Consider the following 27983-nt stretch of genomic DNA (forward strand, 5'->3'; position numbering starts at 1 on the left):
ATGTTTGCATGGATAAGAATGATACTTTTAATTCCCAAATATGCATCAAGAAATTCCAGGCTTTTGAAACTCAGATAGATCAACAAAGTAGATAGCCACCATTAAATCCAATCTCTCTCCAAATTCAGAGGTTCCTCAACTACCGATATGATTCTCCAAATGATAATCACATTGAAAACCACTGGGTATAGTCGTATAGATAAAATGTTAAAACAAGGAAAAGGAAACACATCTGATATATCAAGATGGTTTGCATTTTAACTGTGAATAATGAACATGGATCTCATCAAGCACACAAGGAATGCATCTTGTGCTGTCAATATGGAACATCCACCTCATAATGAACTCACACAGCGTTCATGTCCTTTCCCTCCTGTCATGCTCTTTTATTTCTTGGGCAGGTTTGAAGAAAAAAAACCAAGACCACAGAACACGAAACATATGCCTCAAGGCACAAAAGTGAAACACCTTGGACAAATAAAACAAGATCAACTCCCCTCACTTTACCTACATGTCCAGACATTATTCGATCTAATGCTTGCTGTTGATCAGATTCCTGATGACAAATGGCAGAATTCCACCGTGATTGTAATATGCCAGTTCCACCTGTACGCATAAGAAGCATCATGAATAGATGCACAAAGTTCAAACATTGGCAGTAACTAGCATACAGGGCTAATAACATATAGTTTCACTAGCAATTCTTTTCATACCTCAGTATCAAAACGGAAAGTGCATGCAAATTGCTTGCCATTATCTGTCACAACTGTGACATCCTGACCAGGTTTGATGTCACTAACGCTGTTTGGAAGGTTAATGGTATAACATTCGTGGCCCGTTAAGCCAAGGGTCTCGGCATCTTCTCCAGGCTTAAAACATAGGGGAATTATTCCCATGCCCACAAGATTACTACGGTGGATTCTCTCAAAGCTCTTGGCAACCACTGCTTTCACACCCTGCAACCAACCATTTACAAATAGGCCAATGACATGAACGATGGGCAAAGACAGCCAGAAAAGACAGCAGACAATGCTGACAAAGAAAGGAATATATAAATTATTTACCAGTAGCATTGGCCCCTTTGCAGCCCAATCACGAGAACTTCCACTTCCATATTCTGCTCCAGCCAATATGACAGTATCATGCCCCTCACTTTTGTACCTCTGTTCACAAAGCATAAGTATTTAAATAGAGCATTCTGGGAAAACTTAGAATTAGAGCAACAATGATATAACAAAAAAATTACAGTAATATATGAAAACCTACAATTTAAGGTCTGAGAAATTTTGTAAAAGTTACCATGGTGGCATCAAACACAGATAGTTTCTCCCCTGAAGGAATGTGAATAGTTTTAGGCCCCGGTTCTCCCTTCAAAAGCTTGTTCACAAGGCGAATGTTTGCAAATGTTCCCCTTGCCATCACCTCATCATTACCACGGCGGCTGCCATATGAGTTGAAGTCTTTCCTTTCAACACCACGCTCCATCAAATACTTGGCAGCAGGGCTATCTTTGTGAATGCTTCCAGCTGGTGATATGTGGTCAGTTGTGATACTATCGCCAAAGTTTAGCAAGCAATATGCATCCTTCACAGGATGTGGACCAGGAGGAGACATTGTCATATCCTTGAAATAAGGAGGCTCATGAATGTATGTTGATGAAGGGTCCCATGTGTAGAGTGTGTTTGATGGCACCGATAGCTGATTCCACATGGGATTACCTTTGGTAATTGCTTGATATGTACCTTTGAACATGTCTGGAAGCACACTGGATTGCACAACCTGAAGAAATTCAAATCAAAATGAGTTTGAAGCCCGTGTCACTTAGTTTCTGATGAGTCATTTTGCCATAAACAGAAAGGAATAGCTGAACAGCTTACATTTGCTATCTCTTCATTAGATGGCCAAATATCCTTGAAGTAAACCTTCTTTCCATCTTTTGAGGTACCTATAGGTTCTGTTTCAAAATCAATATCGACCTGCAAGGTAACTCTTCATCAGTTAAGCCCCACATATCTAAATATGAGGATCCTGAGAAACTAACACTGCCAATCTTACTACCAAGGACTTCAATTAAAATCACAAAAGAGGCAAGACTGTCTAAGAAGACAAGTAAACAGCATCAGCCAAACTAAAAGCATAGACAATTTAGCAACACGGGCAGAATTTATGATTCCTCTAGGTATAGGTTACCATTGGCCAAAGAACAACTGTTATACTGCATATTGACTTCACATGCTATAGCAAAATAGTTATGAAAATCAGTACTGCAATTATTAGCTAGCAACTAAAAATAATTATTTAGAGAAGACATTTTTTTCCCAACTCATTGGCAAATATAAGTTCTTGGAAGAATCAAACCCAAATGTCAAATCATAGGTTCGAAAAACAAGCAACTATATATGTTGGTGCATAGCTTTACTAATGTATGTTCATGTTATAGATGATTTATGAGGTAGCAAAAGTCTTACTTTATGTCAATTACAGGCTAAGATTTGCTTGTGCATTCAGGGAGGTACAGGGCTGGCATGTGATACATTCACTATAAAGAAAAATTGGCCCTCCATTATAACAGCCCACATATATATCGGCACAACCAAAAAATCTCAAAAAGTGGCAGAAGAAGGTGGCAGAACAGCAAAAACCAAAAATTCTGATATGGCAGCATGTGGAGCATATACCTACATATGCATAGCTCAATATAGTATCATGTCTCTACTGCATGATGTAGATACGTGCTAAGACATACACGTCCACCAAGTCATAGTGAACAACCTAGTTGGAGCCTAACTAAAATTTGGAGTTTGTTTTAATGTGGTTCCTCTTATTAGACAGTTCCACTAAGTTAATTCTTTTTTCCATTTTTTTTTTGAAGAATTCCATTCATATTTCTCGTCACTTGTTTTTTTTTACGCATAATGGTTCATACATCGATCATCTTGTTGCATGCTTACCTGCTTATATGTTGGTGAATAGCTTTAATAATGTATGTTCATGTTATAGATGATTTATGAGGTAGCAAAAGTCTTACTTTATGTCAATTACAGGCTAAGATTTGCTTGTGCATTCAGGGAGGTACAGGGCTGGCATGTGATACATTCACTATAAAGAAAAATTGGCCCTCCATTATAACAGCCCATATATATATCAGCACAACCAAAAAATCTCAAAAAGTGGCAGAAGAAGGTGGCAGAACAGCAAAAACCAAAAATTCTGATATGGCAGCATGTGGAGCATATACCTACATATGCATAGCTCAATATAGTATCATGTCTCTACTGCATGATGTAGATACGTGCTAAGACATACACGTCCACCAAGTCATAGTGAACAACCTAGTTGGAGCCTAACTAAAATTTGGAGTTTGTTTTAATGTGGTTCCTCTTATTAGACAGTTCCACTAAGTTAATTCTTTTTTCCATTTTTTTTTTGCAGAATTCCATTCATATTTCTCGTCACTTGTTTTTTTTTACGCATAATGGTTCATACATCGATCATCTTGTTGCATGCTTACCTGCTTATAGAATTTGCATAATGTGCTTGTGAAAATAAAGCTTTGGAATTAATCACTGGTTTTCGAACACCATAGTCCATTATTAATTTATTATGTTTCATATTGAAGCCTATAGGGCATATGTGGTCTTGTGGCCAGGCCAGAGTGAGTTGGCTAAATGAATATGCACTTCTAAATTGTGCCTGTAGTCATAATGTACCAATGAGAAATAAGCTATTACAAAGTGATTGGACCAGCTATTTTGTACAAGTTACAGAACTGGACGTTATGAGGACACAAGACTGCCAGAGACCATGTTCCTACTAATTTTTTCTCTGGAAAAGCACTTAAATTGACCATGCATTTCTGAACAACTCAAGCAACCCCTTCCACATATTACATCCTTCCTATGAAGATACTAAGTTTTCAATAATTCAATCTACTATCCTATTGGAACAGAACTTCAGGTTAACAAAAGCATCAACTAGGTGGTTATCATAAAAGTAGTCATGATGGCCTACAGGTTATTGAACTTCACAAGGAACAAAGTTCTCTAGCCATCTCATCTACCTTGACTGAGATTTCTTGCTTAACAGGAACGGATGGTGGAGAAGAATTCACAAAATTAAGACCAGAAAGGTGGAGTCACAATTCTTAATAATGGTTTCAAGACAGATTGTTCAAGAATAACAATTAGTGACGCCATGTAGACAATGAGGACCAAAGGATAATTATCACATGTTGCTTCCTTGTACTACAAGCCCTTCAACCCAAATGACTTCATTCTGAAAATTAAATCTACAATGGATTGCATTAAAATCATGACAAAAAAGGGGAAAAAACAAAACACACATAATGCTATTTTTTCAATATTGCTGGTTCGTGATCCAGCCCTTTAGCATTAGGACCACAAATAATATAGCTCATTGAAAAATATTTTGACATCTGGACAGATCTGAATACTCTTACTCTGTGACAGTCAGAATAGAGTGAAACAGTGTAAAAAAAAAGGGAAAACAGGATATATATAGATCAATAGAGGAGATACATCAGGACATATCTGAATATACAGATCTGTCTATTCTTCTGTGACAGTCAAAAATTGTGAAAGAGAGTAGAAAAGTGGGGAAGGGGATATATACAAGATCGTTGGAGGAGATGCTGATATATCAGGATACCAACCCCCTCAACCCCCACCAATGAAACCCCACCACTGCGAAGACTCCTATTTGAGGGTGCTTATTGCAATTCCAGGGATGGCCTTCTTGTAACAGCTCCTTAATCTATACAGCACTCTCTTTAATGGTAATTACTTGAAATCTCATGGGTCCCACTACACATCGTCTGCTTCCAAGTATGAGCACTCAATCTGAGGTCCACTCCACTAAAACTCAATCAAATATTGTCTTTTGTATTTTTTTCTTATCTGACTGCATTTAAGAGATCAAAAAGTAAAACTTTCTCAAGAATCTCCACCATATGCTTAAAACCCTCAAAAAAATCAGCTTACCTACTTTCTCAAGTAGTAATGTAGAACTTGATATCTCCATGTGTGGCACATCTTTCTAGCTTTTTCCTAACTTCATAGCCATAGATTACAGAAATTGCTTTTCCCTGCTCCTGCTTGTCGAAGTTTCTCAATAAAAGTACTAAGGAGCCCAAATACCTTGCTAACTGCTTCAATTTTTCCAAACGTTTTATAAAATATCTCCTTAGAACATGTGATGTTATCTTATGTCATAAAATATCTCCTCTGTACCTTTATTCTTTGACGTTCTCAGATCTATGCCAAGTCTTTGGATACATCATAGTAGACTAACAGCTATGTCAAAATCTCTTTAAATACAATATTTTCTACAATGTCAAGTTTAAAAATGTTATTCTTCATTTAAAATCCTGCTGCATGATTTGATTCCATGATACAGAAAAGTTGAAATAATTCTGCAACTCATATAGCCCACATTATTGAATAGATAATTTATCATTAAGAAACTTGGCCCCCCAACAATATGAATCCTAGCTCTGCCCTTGATGAAATGCCATTCAAATCACTTGAAAAAAAAAGTTTTAGGATCTAAATATTTCCTAACCCAAGCTAGACCTAAAATAGGAATTTAAGACAATAATCATCCTCATATTAGGACTCAAAAACTAACTAGAAAGGAGGGGAGACCAAAAGTTAATATGAAAACTGCAACAAGTTTAAGAATAGAATCCTAAAAACTGAATATAAATTCAACCATCTTAATTCCTGATTTTATCAGTCAATGAACCAACAATTGGCCCAATGTGGTATCGCTGCTTCTATTAGTCATATAAAAGGCTTGCCGAACCAGGCCGTACCGCCCGATTTGGGGCGGTACGGGCCAAACCGAGCTGACCCGGTCTCTGATCAGGTCAGTTCGTGCATGAAAAATGGTTCCGGCCCTTACGGGGCCCGAACCACAGTAATTCTGGCCGAAACTAGCCGGTACAAGAACAAACTGGATGGTTTCGTCCGGTTAATTTTGCCACCGAAACATCAAAAAACATCAAAAAAAAAATCAAAAAAACATCAAATTAGACTTAAATTTATATAAAAAATTCGAAAAAAGGGAACTCCCAAAAAATTAAAAAATACGGCATGCGGATGTATGAACCAGGCCAAGGATTGCCGAACCAAACCAACCGGTTCGGTACCGAACCGGACCGGGCGCTGACCAATACGGCACCCGGTACTGGTTTGGCAATCCTTGGTCATACATAGTTCCTTCCTATAGTGCTTATATAGTGGAATGCTTGGTAATTCTCATCACCAGCAATATACATAACAATGCCATATCTGTGGAGCATAAAATATAAAATCAAAACACTTAAAAATGTTAAACCGGTCTTCCATTGATCACATATCCAGAAACAATGTAATGTTGCCAACTAAATGATCCATCTGATTAAACAATACTTTTGTTACTCTTTTTTCGATTTTCTTGAGAAATACCAGTATGTAAGGTAACCAGAATGCCACAAATGTTGCAAATGCCAGCCAAACTTTATTAATCACAGATATACATGTGCAAGCATTCAAGCAAGCAGCATACTAGCACAAAATGACACTACTACTTTTATGATTGCATACCGTGCCAGCAAGAGCATATGCTACCACCAGAGGCGGGGAAGCAAGATAATTTGCTCTGGTTAAAGGATGTACACGTCCCTCGAAATTTCTATTCCCAGATAAAACAGCTGCTGCAACAATGTCTGAAAATACACAACCAACTTCAGAACTACATATGCATGAACAAGTTCTACCAAACAAAGAGAAGACAATGAACTATGTTGATCAATAACAGAAACACTACCATTCTCAGAGATTGCAGCAGATACTGTTTCATGAAGGTCACCAGAATTCCCGATGCAGGTTGTGCACCCATACCCAACAATATGAAAACCAAGCTGATTTAAATACTTCTGTAAACCACTGCAAAGACAGACCCCAGCTTGAAAGGTTCGGCATACTTCAGAAATTTAAAACTTAAAATATAATTCTTTGCTCTACAATCTTCAAAAGATACCTCTTTTCCAGGTATTTGGTCACAACTCCAGAACCTGGAGCAAGACTTGTCTTAATCCATGGCTTTACCTGATCCACAATGACAAAAATGATTTAGTACATGGAACAAATCATTTGAAAGTTGTGAATGCAGGAAAACCTTCTCCTAGTTAACAATTTATTTTACGAGCCATAGCATAGATGATCCATCAACTTTTCCTTTGCCATCTAACACAATATATACAAAGCAACAAGGAAAAGTATTTTATCGGGCAAAAATCCATAATCAAACATGTGAGGAAAAGAAAGCAAACATACAGCAAAGTATGAGGATGAAAAATCAGGAAGACACGACATTTTCACAATGGCAGCTAAATTAATTACTAGAAGCATAGTAACTGGAAGGCAGGCTATAATGATGACATGATCAAGTTAACTTAGTTGTTTGCCAACTTATATATGTTAAAAATCAGATAGATTTTCATTCTTCTTTTTTCCATTACTTTATTGTATAAACATGTGCATGAGCTGTATCATATACTCATCCTCTAGAGAGTTTCGTACACCCTTAATGCACTCGTGTTAATAGGCTAAGATGCATGAGAGATTTTTCATTGCCATGCTGCTAGACACTCATTGATACTGTCATCATATAATTTAGCAGCACGACAATGTTAGTATACATTGGGCTCTTAAAATATGCAAGCAAATAGAGTGTAATGTCATCAAAGGACAATGATTCCATTAGTACATGTCTGAAACAGGTGATCTCGAAAAGATGACTAATGTTTCTGTATACAATAGTTGTTTTTCCATTAAAGCAAATCAAAGAAAATAAGCATGTTATCTCATTATTAAGAAGTGTTTTGGCCATTATCATAGTATGCTGGTGTCTGTCTGAATAAAAATAAATGACCTACATGCTACATGGTGTATTGTCAAGAAGACTTTGACACTGAAGTCTCAATCACCAGAAGACATGCACGAAAACTAAAAGATATACACCATGCTGAAATGTGGAGGGTAGTTTTCAACCTCAAGGCCCAGTTCACAAGCCTTCTTTGCAACCAAAGCAGCTCCAAGCATTACACTAGGATTTGATGTGTTCGTACAACTGGTGATAGCTGCAATGACAACATCACCATGCTTTATCTGAGCTGGCGTCCCATGGAAAGAAAACTCTGCAACTTTATTTTGGGCTTCTTTTGGCACAGCAAAACCCTGCAAACTCATGTCGGATAAACGTTACAAAAAAACACAACAAAATGTTCCAACATAAGTAACAATTATTGCACATATCTCTTTGTTCTTATAAAATAAGTATTAAAAGAAATATATAATAGAGTTGTTATACTAAGTGTATGATAATAATGAGGAAAAGTATATGTGGGCCATTAGATAGCCACTTCCCACCCATAGATTCCTTTTAACAATTGTGTGCACAGGAGTGAAGCATTGTTTGTTGAAACATATTGAGAGGAAAACCACACTGGTAATCCAGTTTGGTCAGTATGATACTGATTAAGCAAAGGCAATATTGATGCTTAAGAGAGCCAAAATGGAGATAATGACATCCATTAACAATGACAGGATGTTTCCATGCTGTATCCATGAAAACATAAAAGACAAGGTACCAGTTGCCTTACCTTGAATCCTACTTTGTTGTCCAAGCATGAATGCCAATCTGCTTTCATTTCCTTTAAGGGAACTCGATCATGAGGTCTGCCAAAGGAGATCAAAATAACTCAAGCTTGCAAAGTACTAACAGTATGCTACCCAAAAACAATTTCACATTTATAACAAAAAATCCTGACCTTTTAGGCCCTGATACACATGGTTCAGCGTCTTCCAGATTCAACTCTAGATAAGATGAGTACACTCTTTCTGTTTGGGGCTGAGTTCAGGAATAAAACCTCATTCAGAAGGTATGAATTACAAAATAAATAAATAAATACAATCAAAAAGTAAGTTACACAAGCTATCAATTTAGTATCAGAAGGGTAGAGGTACCTGGCTGTAGTCAACAAACATCTTATTAGCCCGCAAATAGGACTCTATCATCGCCACCTAAAAGTTGCCAAGAAAAATATTATCCCTTGAACAAAACAAATCATCATAATAGCAATTGCAGATGGTAACAGTGACTTACAGTATCATCATTTCTGCCAGTCAGTTTCAAGTATTGCAGTGTAACATGATCTACTGGGAAGAAACCCATTGTTGCTCCATATTCAGGTGACATATTTGCAATAGTGGCACGATCTGCCAGTGATAGTTCACTCATGCCTTCCCCTGTATACAATTTTAATAAGCCACATAATTGATTAATGGACATAAGTTAAATGAGTACAAAAAAAATGAGTAATAGTAAAATCACTTGAAATAAATGCAAAAGCAATTTTAATAATCTAAATAGACTATAGAAAAAGTAGGGAATATATCAGTTCACCCATTTACCATAGAATTCCACAAACTTTCCTACAACACCATGCTTCCGAAGCATCTGTGTTACTGTCAAAACCAAGTCAGTGGCTGTCACACCATTCCTCAACTTTCCAGATAATTTGAAACCAACGACTCCAGGCAGCACCATACTCATTGGCTGCACTAAGACGAAAATAAAAATTACAGTGACAAAACTCTGCAAGATTGTTGGTGATCATCACTAGAGGTGGGGGAAAAGAAAACAAAGAAAAGGGTATATCCATCAAGAAAAAAAGTTAAATCATACATGGCTTAACCTAAAAGTTCCAAGGTTTTAGGAGCAAGGTGAGAGACACTGACTTTCACAGACAAGAAATTGCTACTAAATATGGGATGGGCAATGTGCAAACAAGTACCAATTTAACAATCATAGATGTAGGTTTTCTTTTTCTTTTCGCGGGGGCGGGGGGCGGGGAGGAGTGGGAGGGGGGTGATACACCATGGTTCTCTTTGTAGATGCATGGAAGTTGGTACCTCTTGACAAGACTGGGGAAGATCAGTAACCTTATTAAAGCTGAACCCCTTTGACCACAGTTATCAGGTTGTTTGCTAAACAAAAACTCTCCAACACTTTGTTAACCCATTTATGTATTATTTATGATTGTGATGGAACTTGAAGGTAAATATTTTGCAAACGGAGGAATTTTCAATATGAAGCAATCAATTATGTGGTTGTTTGTTGATTTAGGAGTTTTCTAATCTTCCTCTTGCTCACTCTCTTGGAGCACCCTCAATTCTTTGGGCACTCTGATTAAACTAAGCCTACACTTTAATAATCCAAAAGAAATTAAAAAAAAATGGAGGCAAAAAGCATTTACACATTAATAAAGCTATGAATATAATTATCAACTTTTTTTTCTCCATGTCAGAAAATTCTTATAAATAACAAAAAGGTTTACATTTTCAGACATTGTAACGAGGGTTTGCCGAACCGGTAATAAGTCCTATGCCGGTCAGCGAGCAGGTCGGTACAGTACTAGTTCGGTTAATTGGTAATCAATTTTTTTCAAATTTTTCAATGGTTTCAAGAATAATTTGATACTTTTGATTTTTTTTTATATTTTCTTATGTTTCTATGATTCCGGTATAACCTAAATGATACATCTTGTTGTTTTAAAGTGGTACAAAACATAAAATGATTAGTGAGATGTTAAATGCTACAACAAGCAACATAAAATATCCTAAAATCGACTAGTGAGGTGAAAAATATAAAATAATACAATCAACTATTTATATTTAAAGTACAACATATATATCGATATCTAAAATCTCGTCGAGTGGAGATGCTTCTTGTAGATATCTAAATTATTAGTATAGTCAAAAGGCACATTAGTCTTGTATATTCATAATTTTTTATATTAATTATATATTTTTAATTTTTTTAAATTAAGGCCTATGCCGCTATGCGTATGTTCGCATCAAAACTTGAATAAATGGACACCAAATTTAGCTAGAGAATAGCTTGCATGCCCCTAAATACACTTCTGATTTTATAGTTTTATTTAAATTTTATTTTATTTAATCCAAAAATATATTTTTAAATTTTAAAAATTATATATAATCTAAAAATTAAATATTTTTATGTAATTGTATAGATCATCCATAAATCTATAATATATCATAAAATCAGGCCAAAATTAAAAAATTTGGCATGATCTCTCGATATTTTGCAAATTTCAAAGTATTTTTTGGTGTCCAAAAAAAAAGAGAAAAAATGAGATAGGTGAAAGAAAACATATCTAATTTAAGGTTGGATCTTTCTTCAATCGTATTGAATTAGCATGTTTTTCGCCGTGGAAAAAGAAGGTTATTTGGATAGTTGGGGAAGGCCTGAGAAACCTCTCAGGCCTTCTCAACTTACGTTTAAAACAAAAGAAAGAGAGAGGGGAGGGAGCCATTTCAAAACCGGTCCAACTCTGTGTGAATCGGACGGTTCGCATTGGTTTCACACGGAACCAGCCGGTTCAGACCGAGTCCGTGCGGTTCATGACCGGTTCCGGCCGGTTCCGAAAAAACAAGGTGAACCAACCTGGTCCCCCACTAGGTCGGCTCAGTACAGGTGGAACCAAGCAGTTCGGCCCGGTTAGGCAAATCTGGATTGTAACCATTTTTCAGTTATTTTACTAAGAAACTGTAGGCAAAGGTAGTAAATGGTTTAAAAGGAGTGGTGGGCAGGAAATAAAATGATCAAGTATTTAAAGCACAAGAGGTCCAGAAGGATATGAAATCAAAAACACAAACGGGCCAACAAAGAAAGAAGAAAAAATGATATGATTTGTCAAGAATAATAAGGCAAGAGAAAAGCAATTGCAAGCATAGACCAGCTGAGAAGTGTTAAATGGGCCAAAAAAAAGCTTCATTTACCTGGCCAAGCATTGTAGCTTCTGCTTCTATTCCACCAACTCCCCAGCCAGCAACACCTAACCCGTCGATCATAGTTGTGTGAGAGTCAGTGCCTACCACACTGTCGGGGTATAGCATCCCCCCATTGTTAAACACAACACGGGCAAGGTATTCCAAGTTCACCTACAAAACAACATTTCAGAACTTTATCATGTTAAGATTGCATTTCATAAATTGAACTCTAGAGTTCCAGCATAGCATCAAAATTAGATCAGCTGCTCCACACTCTTCATGATCAATAAAATTCAATTACCTGGTGGACGATACCAGATCCTGGTGGAACAACAAGCATGTTATGGAATGCACTGGATCCCCACTTCAAAAATCCAAATCTTTCCTTATTGCGACGAAATTCAAGTTCCATATTTGCCTGAACAGCATTTTCTGATCTCGCTACATCAACCTGCACTGAGTGATCTATAACAAGATCTACTGGAACCTGCATGCAAAAACTTTCAAGTCTTATGTTGTACCCAAAAGGATAAATAAAACAAAAAATAAATTCATAAGTACCGGTACCGGACCCCGTACCGATGCCGCACTAGATAGGCATACCGAGTGTCGGTACGGTACAGTATACGGTACGCCCGGTACCGACCGGTACAGCATACCATGAGTGCTACCAAACTACACTCTCACTTTCTTGCCACTGTTCTTTAAACCTCTTTTTTATACAAATCACTAATCAAATGTAAGAACTGCTAGCAAACTCGTCTTGAGTTTGTTTTCCCATTTTTAGACTTTCTTGTTTATATGAACTGCTAACAGCATATGTCACCATACCAGGTAGAATAAAAAAATTCTTTTAACTCTGCAATTTTGTACAGACACAATTTCAGGCCAGGTGAATGAGTTGACATGATTGACGAATCAAAGGCTTGTGATGCACCAAATAGCCAGGGTTGTATAGGCATGATGAAACCTATGACCATGTAACCACATCCAATAGCAACTGTTGCACAAACACAGAGATATTCAGGTATGTAAACTCAAGCTGTAGAATGGTGTTTTCTCATGTAGCAGACTTTCATTCTATTATCATTTAAGCTGTAGAATGGTCTCAATGGGTATTCACACACCTTGGAGAGTTGGATGAGGTTCTTAATTTTAAATCAAACATGCAGTTATGTAAATTCCTTTGCATATAAAAGACTTCTCTAGAATGTAAAATCTCAAGGTTGTGGAATCCCAAGGTAATTAGGGTTCTATCTTGACTTAAATTCCATCCAATCCTAGCTTCAAAATAGTTTGAGATAGAATCCTTTTCTGGTAAAGGAGACTGCATTTTAAAGCATTTTAGGATAATTTCTTTAAAAGGTAAATGCAGATTTGTTAATTTAAAAGTGCAATTGTGGATGCAACGAGTATCCCCTCATTGCACACACATATATTATAGTAGGATCAGCGTCTATGTTAAGGAGTTGATGTGTGATATTGAATAGACTAGAACATAGAGAATCAAGAATATAACTTGTTTTCTTACATTTCGGTTTTCAACAATTCAACAACTTACGTGTGTTATATAGTCCAGTTCGTTTGAGTTTCTATCGATGCTGGAACATGTCTAGGTGTGAAAATTCAAAGATTTTGGTTTAATAATATTAATCTTCCATAAATACTTTATAATTTCTGTATTTTAATTACTGTATAGAATTGTTGTTTAACTAGCTCTAACTGTCAACTAATGATAGGAGTACAGGTGAGTCTTCACGACGTAACACACTAGCAACCCCCCATGTTCCCCATTTCATTTAGTAAGATTTAATTCTGCAGAGCCAACAAGCATCTAGGGTAAGCCTTACCATGTTCATAAAGTAAATATTCCTTCTTCACAAAAAACTTAGCTGTCAGCACAGGAAATAGCAGAAACAGTCAGTAAGTCATAAAATAAAAACAATTATGGAAAAATCTATCCATGAATAAGATAAAATGAAGGTTTTGTAATTCATTAACCTTTCTTATTAGTAAAGAAAAAGTATCAAACTAAAGTATCTTTCAACCTAAGAAACAGATACATCATATTAGAACAGACAAGTCCAAGAAAAAAAAAATGCTAGAGCAAATTTCCAAATTGAATATCTGGATTTCTTGGAATTACTTTTAGAATATGGATGTCAAGCAGAGAAAAATAACTTACTAATGGATTGATTTTATTTGAATCACTGCCTAGTTTTTTCATAGCATCCCGCATGCATGCAAGATCAACAACAGCTGGAACACCAGTGAAATCCTGACAGAAAAGATACACAATAGCAGTTTTGTTTAGTTACAGAATGTAAGTTGTATAAGCGAAACCAACCAAGAAGTTCAAGTGAAATTAACTACAGCACTGTCACAAATCCGTTACTCAAAAACAAAATAAGAACTTCACGACAAATGAGACAAATTTGCTGGATTGTCGAAAATACAAATATGGAAACAAAAGAAAGCAAAATATCAAATATAGCAATAAATGAAGCATGAAAACCCGTAAGGAAAAGAAGAAAGACATCAAACAGCTCGATAAAGATGATACAATACAATAAGAGTTCAGAGTTTTGTAGACTTTCTGTTAAAATTTATATTTCTCCCGCGAAAAACATGAGAAAAACGAAAATATAAGATTTGCAAAGGGGAAAGAGGCAACTTAACAAACAGTAATGAAATTTGGTTTGAAGAATAAAAATTTCAAATTGAAGCAGAGTAATACGATCTACTAAACTAGTAAAAATTAAGAGTACTCTGAATTGAAAATGCTCTAACATTTGCAAGGGAAAAAAAAGATCAAGTGGAGAGGGGCAAGCACCTGAAGCAGGACACGAGCAGGCTTGAAGGGGATTTCGACTTGCTTGGGGGAAGTGTTCTCCCAGTCCAAGATCTTCTCCACATCCTTCCCCGTGACCTGGAACTCATCGCAGTTCCGGATAGCCGATTCCAAAAGAATCCTTATAGAATATGGAAGCCGATCTAAAACACCAGCACCACCATTTCCCAAATTTGCACAGTATCAGAAGAATATCTTCCTTTTTGCAAAAGAAAAGAAAATAAAAGCTCAGAACGCCAAAAATCCATCAAAAGACTCACCAATCCGAGGATCATTCAGCGCCGGCAAGCTGTAGTACTTCCCGAACTCACCTCCCCCAGGCTTGGGGAGGGACGTCAAGATGCTCTCGTATGCGTTCCTAGTGGCTATCAATCAACAAACACATCAAGAACCGAGAAGGCATCACAACAGATCAGATCTAACGCTGATCAGAGCCAAGAAAGAGCTCCAAGATAAAAAGAGAGACTCGATACCCATGGTGGTGAAGTGGCGTTCGAAGCGCTCGGCGCCGGTGGCTGAGTAGCGGATCTGAGCCCGGTGGCTGAGCGGCGACCGCCAGTCCCCGAAGTACCGAGCAAACGACGAGAACGGCGCCGGCGAATACGGAGACGGAGGAGGAGAAGGCGATCTAGGGGGAGGGTTTGACGGAGAGGGAGGAGGGGAAGAAGGAGGCGAGGTTAGGTGGGAAGAAGACTTGGCGGCAGCGTAGAGGGAGGAGAGGCGAGAGGACGATGATCGGGTGAGGGCCCCAGCTATCAGAGTCATGAGGCCAATATATAGCCGGTTCGGTTGGTGGGGATATCGGGCGTAAGAATAACGGGAATAACTGGAATAAATTCAACGGGAATAACGACGGAGAAGAGAAGGAATAAGAGAGAGCGAGGCGAGAAGGGCCGGAGTGGGGTGGTGCTGCTTATAATAACGGGGTGGGGGGAATAGAGAGGGGAGGTGACGCGTGGCGGGAGCGCGCTTCGTGGTTCGGCGATCCCCTAAACCGCCGGGAAGGTCATCACGCCGCCCCCGAGCGCTGCGTTGTTATTAAAAAAAACTGAGACCCGACAAATCCCCAGCATCGAAGGATACTTTGGGTCCATGATGCGTGGGTCCCGGTCTCACTGAGAGTGCAGAACTGGGTATTCATTTATTGGTGTGTTGGGTGTTATCATCCTGGGATCTGGTCACCTCGGGAACAATGCAACGAGGGCGAACAAGAATACCAAAGCAGGAACCGTAGATACCTCGTATTACATGATTGTGTGTGAATCCCCAATAGACAGATGACACGTGGTATTGGATATGGATGAATAATTGGGCCCTAAAACAATTTCCCCGGCAAGAGTGTCGACGGTGGGGGCCACTTGATATCTGACGTGGCTGCTGGTGATGCGGCGCCGGCCGGTATTTCGTGCTCCGACACGTCTCCTCATGTGATCTCTCCTCCGGTGAAATGGCAATTATTCGAGGAGATTGATAAATGCGCAATATGCGCCCATTCTGTCTATATTTCCTTCTCCAAAAGAAGGGTAAGCATAAGAGGAGTTCGAGTGAAATTTGGTGTGACGACATCAACAACTCCGCCCGTCTATGCAGGATTTTTTTTTTTTTTTCTTTACAAAGATGGCTGGTGCACTTTTAACATAAATACATCCAAAGACGTCAAAAGAAAAAAGTCAAAAGATAATAAATCACGGAGCACTCTTTGCAACTCTTCTCTAGCAACCCATAGACCCAGAGTAGATAGTCATATACGAGGTCATTCAATTCGCAGCTCTATTGTTTTTTCTATATAGTCTGAAAAGTGACTTCTCCATCTACCATGGCCTGAATATCTCAAAACAATGGGCACCCAACCACGCCGTCGGTGCCCACTGAATCCAGCCAATCACCGTTGCTGAGTCATCTTCGAATAGAACTGCGTTGTCCGTAGAACATGCCGGGCTCGACACATACTAGCTCAAGCTGTAGTTAACTCTGCCACCATGTGTTTCTTCTCATTTCGATATACTTTGAACCGTTTGCTTCAAGAGATCATAATGGTTCACCATACCTTGGTTATACCCTTGCTTGTACCTAAAAGGGAAAGAAAAGAAAAGCAAAAGGCACCATATCAAAATTATGCATTTATTAATAATGAATATTTAAACAACAATTGGCAAATAACCTTTATATCAGCATTATACAAGAGAATGATAGTCCTTATTAGATATTTTAACTGTTCATTGAAATAAAATAGCATACAATGCTAGTAGTTTTTCATTGTTCTCTTCACTGTAACAACAAAAAAAGCTATTATAGCGCCGAGCAAAAGCAAATTATTATTTCCAAAGACAGCAATAGATGTGGTCAGTTGTTTAATACAATACAACAAAGTTTAAGCATCAAATTCGTTAGGCCTTTACAGCGTCTCCATGCCAATTTTCTATCAAGAGCCTAGTATTGTTGATTGTCTAGTTGATTTTTTATTCAATAAAAGACCAAAACACCCTATCAATAAGAATTTCAAAAACACTCAAAATTGTTAATTAATGACGAGTAAATCAAATTTGTAAAAAAAATCATGGAGAAACAATTATGACTTTGGTATTGAGAAATAAATCAGCACTAGCCAATTTCGGTAAAATAGAGCACTTTTCAATTTAAAAACATGTTAAGTTTCGTGTTCCCACAAAAATGCTAGATTCTTAAAATAATAATTGATGCTACTGGAATCCACATTGAGAAGCTGAGGTCGATCTAAAATTGAGGTAAAGAGGTGAGGTTGGTAAGCTAGGCTTCAAGTTTAGAAGTTTGGTTGGAGAATTGGTAAAAAAGAGTTGATGGCGATTGAGCTCGAGCTTAGACAGAATGATTCGCCTGACATCACTTGATTGACCTAAAAATAAAAAAGGAAGTCCACTTATGGGAATGTGTCTGGCAGGAGACCCTTTGATGATTAAGTCAACCAAATTCTAGAAAAACAATGAAAAGTTTGAGAATGATGGAGTTTTGAGAGAGAGAATGGATGAAAAAATATGCTTGGAAGTCTCTCGGCCATCTTCTTACTAACATTGATGGGATGTGCCTTAACTGATCGATAATTATTTCCATATGGCACACATAGAAGATAATAATTGCTCTGATCGTGCAGTAACGGCCGAACTACCCAGAAGGGCTATACCCGCTCCTCAATTGGTGGGATCGTGGTTGTGCCTTTAATGGGCATTAACCGTCTTTAAATAGATTTGAATGGGAGACATATATTATGGCTCTTCTCTGTTGATCGATTGGATCAGACCAACATTTCAGCCAATACTAAGGTTAGGTTGACTTTGGCCAATACTGAGGTTGGGTTGATGAATATACACCACATCAAAAATAATTCATGGTTCCATAGTTTTGAAAAAACCTAATCCTGTTGCTTGCATATGAAAGATTCATTGACAAGTTCAAATATGACCAAACAAAATATCCTCATCAGCTGTTAATGTAAGATTAAAAATCGATAATAATTACATAACTATTTAGTTATTAGAACCTTGCTTTAAATAAATATCCAGTTTAATACATTGTTTTTTTTACAAAAATCTGATATCAAATGGATTGACCTCACCTAGGTCCAGAAGCAAGTCCGTGAGACTGGACTTTTTAAAGAAATAGAATGTTGCATGTGCAGCGCACGTGGCCGAGCAGGGAGGAATCAGGAACCAATACGAAATACCATTAAAAAAACGAATAGCGAATGAAAAAAGACGTGCGTAGAAATAAGAATGAAATAGATTTCAAGCGAAATAAATGATTCAATGATCTGATCAAATATTATAATAATACTTATTATAGTATGGTTCGAGAGAAAGTAGTAGGATCCACTCGAACACTACAGTGGAAATTTGTTGAAATGCCACAAAGAGAAGGGGAAGAGAGAGAGGGAGCGAGAGATGCGGAGAAACGCCTCGCTAACTGATAGGCAATGGGCGTGGACTCTTTGTAGTTTGCAACTAATCTGGATAAGTCTATTCTAATTCCTACTAAGAGTCTGTATAGATGGTTGAGCTGAAAATCTTATTAGATTTATGAATTAGAACAATATAACCAGCAAAATCATATGATTACAATTTGGATTAAACCTATATTTATAAGTATCAAAGAATAACTTTGGACTAGACTGGCTCGAATCCCTTAGCAGTAAAAAAAAAAACATCAGCACCAAATTAGACGAATGACCGACCTCGAGTTTAATCATGTAGTGGGAATAATCCTAACTAAAGTAAAGTATTAGGATCCATCACTCTAATGTTCTTGTTCATTTCTGGCAGTTTGAAATCGGTGCAATACATGTAAACAGATGAGTTTTAATCAAGATCTGGTTATTCCGAGAATGCTTTAGCAACTACCCTATCAAGAATGAAAAGTTGATGTTTAACATTTTTAGCATATATATATATATATATGGCAGTATTGAAGCCTTTTAGTCCATGATTTTGGATCTTAGCCTTGATGAGAGCTTGTGGAGCTGGTTGTCCTTTTCAATGGTGAGTGAATAAGAATGAAAGTAGATCGGATAATATTCATTCTAATTTATTTTCGTATCTGAAACTATCCATATATGGATAGAAATTTGAGCTTCCGACTAATATCCGTATCCGTATTCATATCCATCAAGAAAGGTGGATATGGATAGACAACTATTCTATCCGTATCCGAATATCCAATTCCATTTGTAACCCACTCATGAACTTTTAAGAAAAATAAATGACTACATTAACATACTATTAACTTGATTTATCATATACTTAGTAATATCTTTAATTTTATGGTTATAAAATTTAATTATTTAATTTATATCCGTATTTATATCTATACTTTTGGCATCTGATTTGTATTCGTACTTATTTAAAACAAATATGAATATGAATTTTTGCATCTAATTAACATCCATATCAATATTTGTATTCATCAAATAAATAAATATAGATGCAGATACTAATATATGATCTGTATCAAATCAGACTTTAGCCTTCCTGGTGAATGCATCACAATCCTCCTTGTGGAATCTCATCACCTTCTAGAATTTTGGGATTTCATAATCACAGTCTTCTTCTTAATACTAGAACTGTTGCATATGTATTTGCAAGTATCCATTTGCCTTGCTTGCATCTAGAAATTGCAACTATAGTTTCTGGTTTTGATTATATGGTGCGGAGAGGATGTCTACAGTTAACTCAGTAAGTTTACCTTCATCAATGTTATTATATTACATTATTTATAATATAATACAACATAAGATAATATATCATAACATAATACAATATAATATATAATACAATATTATAATATTATATTAATGCATTATTATATTATACTAAATTATATTATATTATCATATGACATGATGTAGTTGATTTATTAATGAATAAGAAATAATATTGTTTAGACAAGTGAATAAATTCACCTTGAAGCAAACAACATTTAATTATTAGAGCTATAAAACAAGCTTTTATTTTACCTTTTTTGTCTTCTTATGATAATAACAAATAATTTGAGAGAGCCAAGCCGATCTAAGATGGTCCTAAAACCAAAAATAAACAAACATACTCCTTGGTTCACTCCAAACTCCAATGGAAACTCAAGACTAAATTATGATATAATATTCTAATCTAATATATAATATATCATAAGATATTACAATAATACAATATAATATAGAATAACATAATAATCTAATATATAATGTAACATAGCATAACACAATGTCAAAATTTATTTTATGATATTATTCTGTACAATGGTAAATAATTATTATTGATAACATTATATATCATAATACTTGTTATCATATTATTATAATAACATTTATTATATCTGTATATAGTCATGTTATAATAATTATACTATATTATATTTTAACTATGTAAAATACTATTGCATTACTATATGATATGATTTTAATTTCTAGTCCTTTGAGGTTGCATTCGATGTCTGCATCTTGCAATGCGGTTACATTTCTGGATATAACAAGGTCTTTAAATGCATCGATAAATATAGCCATTCCGATTTTCAGTCCAATTTTATCAATATTGTCGCCGATTATGCCCACAAACCGAAAGGTACCCTAAACTATGAAAGACCGTGGATGAAGCGAGGAGTCTAAGCTGACTCCACATGATAATGCCCGAAAGACAACCTTTTATTTAATTTAAATCATAATTAATCCCAAAAATCAAGAATCAACAACATCATTATCCTGTTACAATTGATTTGCGAACTACTATTCTTTATTCAGTAGCAGCTGTTATTAGCTTAGATTTCCCTGAATTAGGATTCTAAAAATAATAATGCGAAGATTGCTGTTTGCTGCCTTAATAAAAAGCAACAAAAAATAATGGCATTGTTGCCAATATTACTGTTTATTGAATACAATATTATCTATGATTGGTACAAATATTTAATCTAAAATATTTTAGGTCAACCACCTGTCATTATAATAGATGTTATTTAGAATTAAACGATGTTTGATGCTGAGAGATGGGCGCCAACCACCTCATCAATCAGCTACTGGAGCTTGATGTTAGATCTTAAAATTTGTGCTCTTGATATTCTTATGGGACCGACTTCCTTTGAAACTGTTATAATCACTAATATAATGTTACTAATGGCTATTATTGTTTGAACTATTTTGTCAGCTGATTAGGGTTGGCAATCCTGACTTGAACCCGTACACTTGGCCCAGCTCAACTGGTTTAACCCAACTTGGATTCATGGGTCAGATATGGTTCAGCTAACCTTGGTCGGACAAATTCGGACTAAGTTCGAGCCAAAATCATTCGAGCCATCAGGTTATTGGGACATCTATAAGATCACTTTTATAAAAATAATATTTCCAATGCGTAATGGTTAAAATAATATATGAATATGGTCATAAAACATAAAAAGGAAGCCTTCAACCATATATGTCAGTTTCATCTAAATATCTTTGAGAATCACCTCCGATCTAGCAAGAATGATTTATGTTTTGCTTGATGTATAACTTGTTTCTTAAGATCGAGAATCCTCTATAATGCACGGTTTGCAATGTAGAGTGCTGGTGCCTAAAGGCCGTCATTAGAAGATGGATGGCTATCAACACTATCTTGTTTAACAAACATTCATCTTCTACTATTGATTACCGTAAAGTAGTCTGCAGTGGAAATCGTGCATCGTAGAGGATCTTTGTTAGTTTCTAAAAGGCCGAGAGGCGCAATCCCTGCAAATTAAAACTTTTAACCCCTTCCATTATTATTATTTTTTATTATTATTTTTGTTTTGGCGGGTTCAACACACAATGCATGTATGAATACATCCAATAAAATCAAAAAATACAAGCTCACGGAGTGTTTGTGACAGCTTCCCCTCTCTTGACCACATGGTATACTCTGAGTGGTGAGCCGCGTAGGCAGCCATCCAATCGGCCGCCCCGTTGGCCTCTCTAAATATATGCTTGGCTTGGAAGGCCGCTCCATTCCTAGTCATCACCTAAATATCCTAAATCAGGAGGTGGCCCGTGCTCTCGCGACCCGTTCATTATTTACCAACACCTGTTGATGCCGAACCAGATCCGGGAAGAATGATTGCGGTGGTAGAAAGTAAGAGAAGAGGAAGAAGAAGAAGAAGAGAAGTAGGAGAAGGAGGAAGAAAAGAGAGGAAAACGTGGGGGAAAGAAAATGCTTAATTCTTCATTAACCCCTAATCATGAAAATAGTTTCCAATATATAGGGCCAAAATACACAATTTGCATAAATCTCCTTACATAGAAATAAATCCTAATAAACCCACAAATAATACAACTAACCCACAAATAAGCCCTAAAATGCAAATAAGCCCAGAAATAAAATAAACCACAAATAAATTCTAAAATGCAAATACACCCAGAAATAAAAATAAACAAATATGCAAATAAGATGCGGACCTAGCTGATGTCCCCATCAACTCCTCCCGGGTGGAAAAAACTCGACTCCGTCGAGTGTAGATCTGGCCGGCTATCGTACTGCTCCAGAAGATCAGGGTCAAGGCGCTGCAACTCGGCTCGCGAAATCCACGTCACATCTGATTCGGGTCGACCTTTCTACCGAACAAGGTAACGTTGGTAGCTTCCTCTCCTGGTAGATATAACCTGCTCATAAAATATATGTTCTATGTGTTCTCTGCGTGCATGAAACTATGGAGGTGGAGGCTCAATAGCAGGTACTAGATCAGGGTGATCAACAACAGTGGGTGTATCAACAAAAGGGTCAGAAGGAATGAATGTTGATTTCTTGTATGGAACTAAATCTTCAATATTAAATGTCGCACTAATCCCATAGTCTTCAGGAAGATCTACAACATAAGCATTCGAACTGATTTTCTTTAGGACCTTGAACGGTCCCGCACCACGAGATTGCAACTTTTTGAACGTTTCTGAAGGGAGTCGTTCAGGTCTAATTCTTACCATAACATAATCACCTACATTCAATTCTTTATAACGTCTGTGCAAATCAACAAGTGATTTATATTTTAAGTTATTAGAGCGAATACGTTTGCTGATCTCCTGATGCAATGAATGCAAGTGTGAAGCAAATGATTGTGCAGACTCAAAGACTCTATGTTGATGAGACATGGGAATCAAGTCTATGGGTTGCCTAGGTTTATATCCATTCACCACTTCGAAAAGACTCATGCCTAAGGTCCTATTGACCGAACTATTATATCCAAACTCGGCAGTTGGTAACATGAGATCCCAAGTCCTAGCATGCTCACCTACCAGACATCTTAAAAGATTCCCTAGACTTCGGTTGACAACTTCTGTCTGGCCATCAGTTTGGGGATGATAGGCAGAGGAAAATTTTAATTTGGTACCCATCATGTGCCAAAGAGTTTTCCAAAAATAGCTCATAAATTTAACATTCCTATCGGACACAATAGATTTTGGGAGGCCATGGAGCCTAACGACTTCGTTAAAATAGAGTTTCGCAATCCTAGAAGCATCGGAAGTCTTAGAACATGGGAGAAAATGAGCCATTTTAGAGAACCGGTCCACCACTACAAAAATGAAATCGTGTTTGGTCGAAGTACGTGGAAGCCCTAACACAAAATCTATGCTAACATCTTGCCACGGACAATCAGGAACAGGTAGTGGAGTGTAAAGCCCAGTGTTCTGTTTACGTTGTTTGGCTAGTTGACATGTGCGACACTGAGCGACAATTTTGGCCACGTCTCTCTTGAGACTCGGTTAGAAGAAACGTCTTTCCACCATTTCAATGGTTTTATCTCTCCCGAAATGCCCAGACAGTCCTCCAGCGTGTACTTCCCATACTAGGAAATCTCTCAATGAGGTTTGAGGAATACACAATCTGTCGGAGCGAAAGAGATAATTATCTTGTAAAAAGAAATCATCTTGTTCTCTCTCTACTCCATCTCGTAGGATCATGTATACATCACTAAAATCAGGACATGTGGTATATTGTTCCCTAATCCTTTGAAAACCAATTACTTCAGTGCTCATCACGGATAGGAGGAAGATCCGTCGACTGAGCGCATCAGCAGCCTTGTTCTCAACTCCAGCTTTATGTTTCAGCACAAAAGTATAGGAGGAAGAGAAGAGAGGAAAACGTGGGGGAAAAAAATGTTTAATTCTTCATTAACCCCTAATCATGAAAATAGGTCCCAATATATAGGGCCAAAATACATAATTTGCATAAATCCCCTTCTACAGAAATAAATCCTAATAAACCCACAAATAATACAAATAACCCACAAATAAGCCCTAAAATGCAAATAAGCCCAGAAATAAAATAAACCACAAATAAACCCTAAAATACAAATACACCCAGAAATAAAAATAAATAAATATGCAAATAAGATGGAGACCTGGCTGATGTCCCTATCATCTGTCTAACTCCGTTGGATCAAGCTTATGCAAAAATGATAGCTTTCTGCGTCACGCGCGACCCGTTCCCCAAATCTTAGAATCGAACCACTTCCGACTTAACCTGACTCAATACACTGCACGGGGAATCTTATGGGCCGGACGGGCCCATCTGCAAACCCTAATTGGCTTGGGATCCCTTGGATATGGCAATCCAACGGACCAGGTGAAACGATGACGGTCGTAAGAGCAAAACAAGAGGACTCCCTTCTATTTATGCCGTCGGTTCATCTTCTTCTTAGGTGAGAACGAAGTCGCCGCCTTTCATATTCTAGGGAGAACTCAGTTCGCCATCCATGGTGTGGAGGCTCCCATAACTGAGCGGTTGAAACTTGGAATCAAGGAAAAGCTCAAAGGATTGCTGGTAGGCTGCAGATCTACACGGATTTCGTTGGTAAGCTGTCGCTTGTCAATGCTCTGTTTCGTTCATGGGATTCCGACACCTCATGAAGTCAATCTTAGTACTAATAACGTCAAGGGAAGGCCGGGGATTCAAGCGTGTGCCAGGATGTTGTTTGGATGGATACGGAATAAAAGAATGGCAGAATAATTTGTTTCGTATAGGAATGAGAGGAATCGGCATATCATTTATCATGGAATATTCCTCCATGAGTCATCTCTCTACAAGAAAGATGGGTCGAAGTTTTTGTGCATTCACCGAGATACCCACCTGTTGCTGCAAACCAAGCGAGGATCAAGAACCAAAAATCTTAAATAAACACAGAAGATGGTCAAAAAAAAGATGAAGAAGCAGAAGATTATTTTATTTTTGGCTTTCTTATGCTTAATCTATGGAGATTACACCATCCTATCTCATGTAGCTCTCTTATTATTTCTTGCTAATTCTAAAAGACTTTGTTTTATGGATCACTGGAGTTTTTGTTTAGAGAAAAGAAGACATGTTACAATGGAAGATTTATTAGAGATTATCTTATTAAATTGTATGAATATATTTTTTGCTAAATTACACATCAATTTATTTCAAACTAAAATGCAAAGTGCACCTAATAAGGAGACAAACATGCTAGAGCATGAACAATTAATGCAATAATAGAGGTGAATGACCTGGAGAACATATTTACTCCTTAAAGCTTTACTGAAAATTGAGGGCATATTTAGTTCTTGAATCTTTGTGGGGCAAAATGTCTAAGGCACTTTGGTTGAAAATTGAAGGCATTTTTAGTTCTTGAATATTTGTGGGGCAAAATATCTAAGGCACTTTTGGTCAAAATGTAATTCAACATGTCTAAATTATAGCATGCACGAGCCTGAACCTGATAGATCAGCAAAATATTCAACTGGTTTCTTGTGGTGTGGTTGTTCATTGCATCAGCAGTAGCAATATTTTTGCGAATATATATATATATATGTTCATTCAATATGACTGGGAGGCGGCCTGCATCATCCATATTCAATACAGTCAAGGTTTTTGTCCAGAAAACTGTAAATCTAAAAAGAGCCAGCACTGGTTGATATTGGTTCTTCTTCTTCTTCAGGCTAGCATGAAGGCGTTGCCACTTCTGGAATTTGTAAGAATTGACATTTGTGGTGCGAATCCTTTCTGTCTGCTTATCAAAATGCTAGTTAGTTTATTGGCGTTGATCACTACTCATCATGCAGTCTAGTCTGAAATGTTGATTTTATATTCGTTATCCTTTTACGAACTTGAGAGTACTGAATATATCAAAATGCTATTGATTGATGTTGATCACTACTTGTTGTGCAGTCTAGTCTGAAATGTTAGTTTTGTATTCGTTATTTTTTAGGAAGCAATATATATTGCATGTATTGCTTTTTCATTTTATTTTTTGGATTTGTATACATCCCTTGTTTGATAGATTAGCATCTAAAATCTGTAACTGGAGATAAAGAGAAAAATGTGCATCAGTAAAGAAGAAAAACATACTGATTTATCTCCATTTCCAATGAAAAAACCATACTGATTAATCTCCCTTTCTCATGTCCGCTGTTGGTTTTAGCTATACTAAGAAGGTTGAATTGTGAGATAAGTTCAATGCAGTCGGTGGTCTCCAATTTATTAACTTTTCTTGCTATTTTTCCCTTTCTTGATCACTAGATCATCTACCATTCCAAATGTAAGAGTTTTTCGATAGCCTAGCTACAGGGCAGGTTGTGATTGGTTCATGCTACTGATGTCAAATGGACCTGCATTTAGTACAACCATGCGAACTATCCCAACTCTATCCAATTTTTAATGCGCAGTGCTGCCTTAATGTGGCAAACTGGCAATCTCATACAAAGAAATCAAATTACTTATGCGTAATTTTCCTATTTTACACAAAGAAATCGAACTACTTATGCTAATTTTTATACTGCTTCTCTCTTTGGTCGCTTGCATGGTACAAGTCCAAACTGAGGCAATAGGGAAGTTCTGTGCCAGTTATGTGACTGTTTATGTGGATTTCTTTTTCCTTTGATTGCCAAATTACTTTTGATCTTTGACGAAGGTGGACATTGGTACCACATAATCTGTGTATATAATCATATCATGCTTCATCACCAAAGACCTGATTGCATGGCACCGAGGGTTGTGTTTCGTATATATGCAGGCTGTTCGCTAATCGAGTAATAACAAAACAGAACATACAGAAAATTCAAAACAAGTGAGTTTTACAAAGATGATTGTTTGATTGCTTTTCATGATACCTGTTTTGCAAAAACAGACAGATCATTAACAAGGAAATGAGTTTTACGAAGAACAAATCCCTCCCATTATTCATAAACCCCCTTTTCCAGTAGACTGATGTTTATGGTTGTTTGTTTTACAAAACCTCAGACAATAGTGCACATGGCTGCACTAATGTTTGAAAGATTACTATTTCTGACCATGTGATTTGCATATGCAAAGAAATATGGATTGTTGTGATCTATGACAAATATCTTTTAAAATTTATTTTGATGATAATTGCACTCACAGTTTGGTTGCTTTTGGAAGAAATATGGACATTTTTTTTAAAATCTTTGGTACCTTGGTCCACATCTATCTAGCAGTTCCTTTTCATGTCAGATCTTTTTATATATATTTTTATTTATAAGGTGGTATAGTATCTTTCAGAGAGTGCGAACTCAAGAAGAACTTTATATCATCATAGCTTACTTGTCAAAAGGGTAAGCTTATTTATAGCAAGTAGGCGAAGATGTTACAGAGTCGATGAGATGGACAATGTGCCTTCAGGTGTTGTTTGATTGCTTCAGAGGCTCATAACATAGTTCGAAGTGTAAAAACAATAAAACAATAACTAATTCTACAAAGTTGTGTGGATCATTATTCTTGTAAAAGCAAAGAGTTCTGACTGATGATAAGGTGACAGAAAACTGTTTTCAAACAGGCTGTATC

General features: G+C 36.9%; 1 protein-coding gene and 1 long non-coding RNA gene across 2 annotated transcripts; both read right to left on the bottom strand.

The window, feature by feature from the left end:
- Window positions 1-205: 205 nt before the first annotated feature.
- LOC120108381 (aconitate hydratase 1-like) lies at window positions 206-15600 on the bottom strand. Its single transcript, XM_039121965.1, has 20 exons — window positions 15183-15600; window positions 14970-15074; window positions 14692-14852; window positions 14044-14136; window positions 12160-12345; window positions 11868-12029; window positions 9477-9621; window positions 9169-9311; window positions 9030-9086; window positions 8834-8913; window positions 8666-8741; window positions 8055-8240; window positions 7042-7109; window positions 6829-6947; window positions 6606-6727; window positions 1878-1976; window positions 1300-1779; window positions 1065-1163; window positions 714-956; window positions 206-606 (listed from the first exon to the last, which is right to left on the bottom strand). The coding sequence occupies exons 1-20, from the start codon at window positions 15472-15474 to the stop codon at window positions 532-534; spliced, it is 2991 nt and encodes a 996-aa protein (XP_038977893.1). The 5' UTR covers window positions 15475-15600; the 3' UTR covers window positions 206-531.
- Window positions 2870-6059, bottom strand: LOC120108382. Its single transcript, XR_005509755.1, has 2 exons — window positions 3512-6059; window positions 2870-2951 (listed from the first exon to the last, which is right to left on the bottom strand). It is a non-coding gene; the product is annotated as an uncharacterized LOC120108382 (long non-coding RNA).
- Window positions 15601-27983: the final 12383 nt, after the last annotated feature.

The sequence above is a fragment of the Phoenix dactylifera genome, unplaced genomic scaffold (assembly GCF_009389715.1).
Source record: "Phoenix dactylifera cultivar Barhee BC4 unplaced genomic scaffold, palm_55x_up_171113_PBpolish2nd_filt_p 001305F, whole genome shotgun sequence".
Taxonomy (NCBI): Eukaryota; Viridiplantae; Streptophyta; class Magnoliopsida; order Arecales; family Arecaceae; genus Phoenix; species Phoenix dactylifera.